Genomic DNA, 8,906 nt, shown 5'->3' with positions numbered 1-8,906 from the left:
AATCACTTTTTTTCTGGTTTCTCTCGCACAACGGCGCTCTTTAAGCTCCGGCGCGCGATACAGAGCAGCCATTCATCGCAGGGCAAACTGAACGAGGGGGCAGGGGACGGAGCACGAGCGTCACACCGTTCTACAGTGGAGCGCACGAACTCCCTTCTTGAACGAGCGAGTTCTGAAACTGCACATAGGTAAGTTGTATTCCTAATTTTGTCATGGGAATTAAATACACTTTTAACGTTTTGATTCAATTGATAGATCTTATAATAGCAATCTTGCTTAGTTGTGACACATTGTTTCGCCACAATGTCACAGTTTAGGTAATATCTACATCTGCAAAACACGGTCAACTGTGAGAATAAGATGTTCTAGCCTGCTGTTGTCGAGATGCTAACAACTTTTTATTGTCCCAACTTGTTCAACCGTTACATTTTTCTTAGTCAGTAGGTTTTCATATTTGTATTATAATGTAACCTGTTTTTAAATATGCCCGTAATATCTTCTTTTTAATACAGGATACAACATTGTGGAAAAATGTTACTTAATGAATGCAATTATATAACTCGAAATTTATATAATTGCATTAAAATTTCACCAACAAATATGATAAAACTTAAGCCGAACTATGTGGGTGTATTTCGTTTGATCACTGAATTAAAATTGGTCATGCAATTATTGATATATTAAAAAATATTTAAGTAATCAAATATATTTTTTTATCATTTCAGGTGTGCACAATATCCCAATTGAGGGGAAAGGGGCGCGCAAAGGGAAGGATTTTGACGCATTTTACGCACGGCTCTGAGTATGCCTTGGACAGTTACGCACGCAACGCATTGCATGTGAAAAGCAAGAATCTGGTTCGACACAAATCCGCCTAAAGTTCTGACAGCTTCAAAAGCTTTTGAAACTTTATTTTACACGGAACTGTTGTTTGATAAAAGAAAATGTCCGGAGAGGATCACAGTTTGTCCGAAGCGGAGTTGAGTCCCGGGGTCTCCGATGATGGTCAATCGCTATCACCGGCGCATTCCGGGGCAAACGGTGGTCGGGACTCGCCGCTCAACGTCCAGTCACAGCAGCTGACCGGGCTTTGTGGCGCGGAAGGGGGGGAAGACGGTGGATTAGTTGCCAAGACAGAACAAGAGGATGGCCGTTTTCCCATCGGCATTCGCGAAGCTGTCAGCCAGGTGCTCGACGGATATGATTGGACGCTCGTGCCCATGCCGGTGCGCGTAAATAATGGGAGCAAAAGCAAGCCGCACGTGAAGAGACCCATGAATGCCTTCATGGTATGGGCGCAGGCCGCGCGCCGGAAACTGGCGGACCAATACCCTCACCTCCACAACGCGGAACTCAGCAAAACTCTGGGGAAATTGTGGAGGTGGGCACGGGGGAGGGGGGGGGGGGGCATAGGAAAACACCTCAACACAACATTAAATAAATCTACTCAAACATTTCTCAACTTTTACGCTGGTTCAGATGTAGATGTATTCCAGTATGTGACATAATCTTATTAATTTTAATAGCCAGCATATAATGCAACATGGCTTGGTGTGTTAGGACACAATTTGAATATTGAATTAAATTCGGGGGGACCTGAGAGGCCTAAAACAAACATCTCTCCCTCCCCCCAGGCTCCTGAACGAGAGCGACAAGAGGCCTTTCATCGAGGAGGCGGAGCGCCTGAGGAAGCAGCACAAGAAGGACTACCCAGAGTACAAGTACCAGCCTCGGCGCCGCAAGAACGGCAAGCTGGGGGCCACCTCCGAGACCGACAGCCAGGGGGAGGGTGAAGGCGGCCACGCCCCGGCCCACTACAAGGCGCTGCACCTGGAGCACGGCGGCCACAACGGAGGGGGCGCCGGGTCGCCCCTGGCGGACCTTCATCATCACCATCATCATCACCACCATTCTGCGGGTGAGATGGGGGAGGGGGCAGTCTTTCACTGTTTCGACTCACTTGTGGTTGGTTTTCCATCTCGTCTGCTTGATTTTGTGGTCACGTTTGGACCCAAATACCCGTTTTAAAAACCGAGTCCTTTCCCTTGTGAGAATAGTTTCTACTAAAGTGTACTTTTGTGTGTACTCCATGCGTAACTTCTATAGCTGATGGAGTTGGCTGTTCTCGGTTTTCCCAGGTCAAGGTCACAGCCCTCCCACCCCCCCCACTACCCCAAAGACAGAGCTGCAGTCTGGGAAGATGGGCGAGGGGAAGAGGGAAGGCGGAGGAGGGTCAGCGGGTTCCCGCGGAGCCCTGGGGGTGGGGGCGGAGGGCGGCACCGGCCCTTCCTCAGCAGGGGGGAAACCCCACCTCGACTTTGGCGCCATGGACATCGGCGAGATCAGCCACGAGGTGATGTCCAACATTGAGCCCTTCGACGTCAACGAGTTCGACCAGTACCTCCCCCCCAACGGGCATCCCGGAGTCGGCCAGGGCGCCGCCGCCCCCGGTTCCTCCGCCACGTCGTACGCGTACGCCCTCGCCGCCGCCAGCGGCCACTCTGCGGCCTGGCTGTCCAAGCAGCAGCAGGCCTTGCCCTCCCCTACGTCCTCCGCCACCTCCTCCTCCGACGCCTCCAAGGCCCAGATCAAGAGCGAGTCCGCGAGCCACTACGGCGACTCCCCCTCGGCGTCCTCGGCGTCGGGGGCCCACGTCACCTACACCCCCCTCAGCCTCCCCCACTACGGCTCGGCCTTCCCCTCGCTGCCCTCCAGGGCCCAGTTTGAGTACGGGGACCACCAGGCGGCAGGGGCCTACTACACTCACTCCAGCCAGGCTCCGGGGCTGTACTCGGCCTTCTCCTACATGGGGCCCACACAGAGGCCCCTGTACACCACCATAGGAGACCCCTCCAGTGTTGCTCCCTCCCATAGCCCGACACACTGGGAGCAGCCCGTCTACACCACCCTCACGAGACCCTGAGAGAAAGACGCAGCGTGTGTTGACGTGTGTTTGTGAATGTGTGTGTGTAAATGTGTGTGTGTAAATGTGTGTGCGTGGGTTTGAAACTTTTCTGAACCCTTACCGAAAGTTTGCGCTTTTTAGCCAATTTAATGCCAGATGAACCCATAGTGGCCTTTTATACTGTTTAGTATTTCAACATAAAAACATCGCCCTTCCTGCCACACAGACTGAGAATCAATTGTCGAAAGCCAATCATGTGCCATTTGTGAGTTCAGATTGGACTGTTTCATTTGGAGACCTGACATTCTGCATAACCAGTAAAAGACCACAGTTATCATGGTTGTCGTTGAATTGATAAAAGATAATGTGGGACCTCAAGGATTGGTACAATTGGGTTAAACCTGAAGTCATCTGATTATATTAACCAAACTAAAGGAAATGTGTGTGATGTCATTCATAGTGTTATTTTGTATGAGTAGTTCATTACTGATGTTGACATTTTTTTGCGTAATTGTTATCATTATGATACTACATTTATCATGTTGGAATTTAATAATATACTTATACGTCTGCACCACTGCTTTGGTAAAAAAAATTACATGTGTTTTTTTTATATAAACGTAGGTCTATTCTATTAAGATAATGATAGTAGGAGTTCTATTTACTTATTTTATTGTCGATGTGTGGCGCCTTCCTTTTCAAGGACTACAGCTAAACAGGTTAGGGGACAAAAGGAAAAATAATAGGGAAAATATTTCAGCTTGCATACATATCTTCTGAACATCACATTACCTCAATATAAACGTGCCAATAGCACTAAATTGACTGCATCCTATGTCAGTTTAATCCTCAGAACATGTGGTAGCCTTTTGACAAAGTAATTAGTAAATTGCTTAGTGTATCATGACAACAAAACCGACCCATGATAATTCCAGTCACATGTCCATTTTATGGGCCTGACAATGACTGCTTTCCTTTTTTTGCTGACTTTATTTAGGCCTACATGCAATAGGCTAATTACAAAGAAAATAGAAAAGATAACTGCAAGCAAAGGTCGCGGTTATCATCTTTACAAAAGAACAATACAATTTCTAAGGATAACAATCACAACTGTTATGAAACAAACGTAGAAGGCTACGTCATGCTTTACCTATCGCACTGCTGATTCATTAACCGACGTCAATCTGTCTATGCAATGTAAATTACGGCTGTAAAACATGTGCCTATTCTTTGAAATGTGTCAATTTATACTGATCTTATTACCTTGTAGACTTTATTTAAATAATAAATGTTTTCTTGTCATGCTTTCAATTTCTGGATTTTTGTTTCTTTTATTTTGCTATACATTTGCTGCGTGTTTGCTTCCTTACAAGAAATTACAATTGTCAAATATTACTGATGTCGTCATCTATTAAATCGTTTTATTTATAGAAAAAAAAGAATAGTTGTGAAATTATTTCATAAGTCTGAGGAATTTGTTGTGTAATTCAAAGTGTGTCGATAAAAACCTCACATAACAGTGTTGCTGACGTGTTCAGTGCAACAACAACTAAATCCCTGTCCGTGTGCCATTAAGCCGTTTAGTTTCTGTTTGTATGTTTGGCAGACTAAAATTGACTACTAATTCCTTGTATTTAATCGGCTGGGGCTGCATGTTACTGGAAAGACAAAGAGAACCATTCAATGTGAAAAGTGAGGGAGGAAAGGAAGGAGGGAGGGATATAAGGCCAAAGGGAAGGGCAATAGCTGCCCCTTCGCTAGTTTCACACTCATACATAGACCATAGTTTCTTATGGCCCCCCCATAATTCAGTGAGGAACAGAAAAAGGCTTTTAGGCACAGTCCCCAATCCATAAGCGAGCGAGGACTGAGTCTCCGTGCTGAATTCAACAGAGGTCTGTCTGATTGTGAAGCAATCTGATTGTGAGCTGTGCACTTGGCTACACTATGGACTATACTGGAACGTCTTGACTACTGCACCTGGCCCATAACAAAGACATCCCTAGACAGCAGCGGCTCAATACAACTCCATGAGAATGTACAACTAAAATGTGTACAGATGCAGTCTATCTGCATCGAGGTGTCCCATCGACCTTGACATTTGAGATGCAGCCGCCCACAGCATGTCAGTCCTCTCTTAAGCCTTAGAAACTATAGGCTGGCTGAGATTCTGCAGAGTAGAATCGGTGGTCCTGGGCAGTCAAGGAACACTGTCGTGGTCCACCACCACCATGTAGGGCGTACAATTCGAGAGGTAAAGTATAATCGAAGTCGTCTCCTATAGTCGGTGAAGTCACAATCAATGTGCTTGTTGCTGCCACCCAGTGGTAGAACTGCTGGTCTGACTTCTGCTTGAGGCCAGAGTGTATTCTATACTATACTTGACATCATCTTTCCTGTCTCTTGTTTTGCGTTGAAAGGATTGCGTCGTAAGTAGGCGATGTTAAAGTGCAATAGAAAATCTAAGAACATTTTTTTTCAACGGAACCTTTCAAATGTTGTAGCTGAATTGAACATGTATTTTTTGAGTTCAGGAGACCATCCCGTTTGAACGTGAAATATCTTGGATAACCAGGCCGTTTCACTGGCCCTAACAGTGAGTAAGGCTAAACTATAAACTATCATGCCACATGTTAGTGGCAACTGTTTAAACTGTTGTATTCGCTGCAAAATATTCTATTTTAGTTAATCTTATTTTATTTTTTACTGCTGCTGCTTTTTCACACTTGCACTTAGAGATTCATGTTGTTTAAATTTTAACTCGCTTAACTACATGCTCTTATAGGCTTTGTAAAGCTCTCTCTTGGAAGTCGCGTTGGATAAAAGCGTCTGCTAAATGAATACATGTAATTGCTATACATGTTTCTCTTGAAGCCTGATTAAAGTATCAGTAAACCAGTACGATGTTGCAGGTCTGGAGCCTAAAGCAGATTTGTTCATATGTGGTTTTGTTCTTTAAAGTGAAGAAAGTTTCAGGGAACAAACTCAAGGAGCCTAACTCGAAGGAAAAAACTACAGGATGGAAGACCGTTCCAGAACTACTGAAAGCAGACATGATGGACAGAATAATCAGTATGGAACACATCGACTTGATCTAAGGGTAGAAGTCAGATATACCCCAACACATTGTACTATATGTATAAAATGTCTACATGTAGATGGGTCTACTCCCTTCTGTGGCACGGTTTATGTGTCTGTTCTCTATTGTCCCTCCATAACAAGTAGGCAGTTATTATTGTCAGATACAAAACAGGGATGGGTCTAGCATTCCAGGGCTATGCTTCCTCTGAAAGTCTAGTTCCCTAACATAGGTTTATCTTCTGTGTTTTCATAGGGATGGCTGTGCATCAACAAAGAAAACCAGGAGACAATCTCTCCATGACCAACATGGCAACATTCACGAGTAAAGGCAATTGTAAGGCTGGGTGTCAACCTGCCCCCACTTCTCAAGTGTTAAAATATGGAATTGCTGGACAGACTCTACTTGATGGCTCTCGCACACCTCATTGTGCAAATTACTGTAGCATTGCCCATATTTGGAAAATAAGGGCTAAGATGTGGTGGGATTGGTTGTTCCTGTGTATAAAGGGAATTGTGAAGCATTGTTCTGTGGATTCTTCGACTCCTGAGACCTTCTCCTCAGCTCTGGCTTGTCCTACTGTCCTTCTCCTTCCTGACATCTCGCCTTCTCTCTCTGTTTTACAATGACCATGGTAGAGTAGGTTAGAGTTAACCTTCCTTTGTAACATTTTTGCCTTGTAATTGATTTCATTAATTTGCAATGTTATTAAATGTGTAGGCCCTATTCATATTAACCTGACTTTGACAATTCTTCCTCTGATTTAACCCAGTCAAATAACTGTAATTCCATTGGTATTATGTGGTTCACGTCAATACACAGTCCAGTTTCCCATTTTCCTTCAAACATAGGGGAATTCGTTTTGGTTGTTTTGACAATATTCAATCCCGCCAAATCCATCTAGCAAATCAACCTGCACATAGATGCAACCAGAGCTGTAGTCCAATTGAAGAATCTCTTCAAAGCCTTCATGTGTTGTCATTAAATGTAACGTGTGAACAAGTAGTTTGTTCTCAAATGAGTACAGATGCAGTCTATCTGCATCGAGGTGTTAGCATTGACATTTGAGATACAGCCATCCACAGCATGTCAGGCCTCTTTAAGCCTTGGAAACAAAAGGCTGGCTGAGATACTGCAGAGTAGAATTGGTGGTCCTGGGCACCAGTCAAGGAACACTGTCATAGTTCACCACCACCATGTAGGGCCTACAATTTGAGAGGTTAAGTATCGCCACCGCCTCTCGTCAGAAAAGTCACAATCAATGTGCTTGTTGCTGCCACCCAGTGGTTCCGCATTACAAGCGGAAAGTGGTCCGACTGGTTCTGGGTCCTTTGTTTACATTTAGCCCTTCGGCATACCTTTTTTTCCAGAACAACTTACAGTAAATACAAGGCACTTAAGCACAGTAAGCACAAGTGCCTTGGCTAGGAACCAAACTGGCAACCTTCAGATTACTAACCCTTTTCCCTAACTGCTCAGCCACCTAACTCCTCCTTGTTGAGTCAGTGTCGCATTTTCACTGTGCGTACATGACATTGTATTTCCTCACTCGAGTGTTTGTCAGGTGTTGAAAGGATTGTGTTGTAAGTAGGGCGATGTTAAAGTGAAATAGAAAACTTAAACTTTTGAAAATGTAAACTGAGCCTTTCAAATGTTGTAGCTGACTTGAACCTTTCTTTTTTGGATCTCAGGAGACCATGCCATTTGAACGTGAAATAACTTGGATAACCTGGCCGGGGATAAAGAGACGGAAAAGCTTCAGTTTCCTTGCCCCTGAGAGTGAGTACGGCTCAACTATGAACTATCATGCCAATTGCTATAACACACGTTTCTCTTGAAACCTGATTTAAGTATCACTAAACTAGTACAATGTTGCAGATCTGTAGCCTAATGCACATTTTTTCATATATGTTTTTTGTTCTTTAAAGTGAACAAAGATTCAGGGGAAAAATCCAAGGAGCCTAACTTGAAGGAAAAACAACCAGATGGAAGACTGTTTCCAGAACTACCGACAGCCGACACGATGGACAGAATGATCGTTATGGAACACATCAACTTGATCTAAGGATAAAATGTTTAAATATAGATGGGTCTTCTTCCTTCTTCCTTCTGTGGCATGGTTGATGTGACGGTGTTTTCCATTGTCCCTCCAAAACAAGCAGGCAGTTATTATTGTCAGATGCAAAACGGGTTTTGGTTCTCGCATTCCAGTGCTATGCGTCCTCTGAAATTCTAGTTACCTAACATAGCTTTACCTCCTGTGTTTTCATAGGGATGACTGTGCGTTAACAAAGAAAACCAGGAGACAATCTCCCCATGAACCCCTGTGTACATTTACTCAGAGACTAAATAGCGGTAGAGTGACAAGGGGCTCCTTAAACCAAAATTGTAAAATCCCACAGCACAGAACATCTTTTGGTACATCAGCCTTTTCTTTCAGGGCTTGTAAACTCTGGAACTCACTGCCCACAGAGATTAAGATCATTTCTGGGTTTAAAATGTTCACCTTTAGGCTTAAGGCATGGCTGAAAGCAAACCAAAACTGTACCCATGTAAATGTCTGAGCGTGAATGAGTTTCAATTAGTACAATTGCATTGTGTACCCTTCGATTTAGTTCTTAGAATGCGTGGGTTCTGAAGGTGTATTTTTCTAATGTGTATTTTTAAAATTGCATATTGTTTTTATTATGTGCTATTGTGGAAAGGCCCATCCAGGGACGGGAGTTGAAAATAAGCTCTTGCTATAATCTCTATGTGCATCACATCAGCTGCAAACTTTGCTCTTTAGCTATGTTTAACTGCATTGTCCCTGTCAAATAAACTAATAAATAAAATAAAAATGACCAACAATCAAGAGTAAAGAGAATATACTAAATAAATTCACTATGTACTCATAGCACAAATTAAATTGGATTTTGACCT

General features: G+C 43.8%; 1 protein-coding gene and 2 long non-coding RNA genes across 5 annotated transcripts; all 3 read left to right on the top strand.

Annotated features, from left to right (window-relative positions):
• On the top strand, positions 1–4,216 carry LOC146237824 (transcription factor SOX-10-like). The gene is made up of 4 exons (XM_084684877.1): positions 1–188; positions 726–1,381; positions 1,635–1,918; positions 2,139–4,216. The coding sequence occupies exons 2-4, from the start codon at positions 945–947 to the stop codon at positions 2,921–2,923; spliced, it is 1,506 nt and encodes a 501-aa protein (XP_084541003.1). The 5' UTR covers positions 1–188; positions 726–944; the 3' UTR covers positions 2,924–4,216.
• Positions 4,217–4,759: 543 nt separating this feature from the next.
• Positions 4,760–6,720, top strand: LOC146237823 (uncharacterized). Of its 3 annotated transcripts, XR_014740505.1 has the most exons (4): positions 5,320–5,334; positions 5,440–5,501; positions 5,867–6,005; positions 6,240–6,720. It is a non-coding gene; the product is annotated as an uncharacterized LOC146237823 (long non-coding RNA). The 3 variants fall into 3 exon arrangements; XR_014740504.1 differs by having other exon boundaries at positions 4,760–5,501; positions 5,867–5,977; XR_014740503.1 differs by having other exon boundaries at positions 4,760–5,501.
• A 706-nt stretch (positions 6,721–7,426) lies between these two features.
• On the top strand, positions 7,427–8,834 carry LOC146237822 (uncharacterized). Its single transcript, XR_014740502.1, has 3 exons — positions 7,427–7,567; positions 7,676–7,763; positions 7,913–8,834. It is a non-coding gene; the product is annotated as an uncharacterized LOC146237822 (long non-coding RNA).
• Positions 8,835–8,906: the final 72 nt, after the last annotated feature.

Source organism: Hypomesus nipponensis, chromosome 21, assembly GCF_054491055.1.
Source record: "Hypomesus nipponensis isolate SF chromosome 21, ASM5449105v1, whole genome shotgun sequence".
Classification (NCBI taxonomy): Eukaryota; Metazoa; Chordata; class Actinopteri; order Osmeriformes; family Osmeridae; genus Hypomesus; species Hypomesus nipponensis.
The sequence above is the reverse complement of the archived record's forward strand: the minus strand, read 5'-3'. Positions and strand labels throughout refer to the sequence as shown.

Coding starts and splice junctions, on each gene's coding strand:
- LOC146237824 (XM_084684877.1), top strand. CDS start 945: ATGTCCGGAGAGGATCACAGTTTGTCCGAAGCGGAGTTGAGTCCCGGG. Junction 1,382..1,634: donor ACTCTGGGGAAATTGTGGAG/GTGGGCACGGGG, acceptor CCCTCCCCCCAG/GCTCCTGAACGAGAGCGACA. Junction 1,919..2,138: donor TCATCACCACCATTCTGCGG/GTGAGATGGGGG, acceptor CGGTTTTCCCAG/GTCAAGGTCACAGCCCTCCC.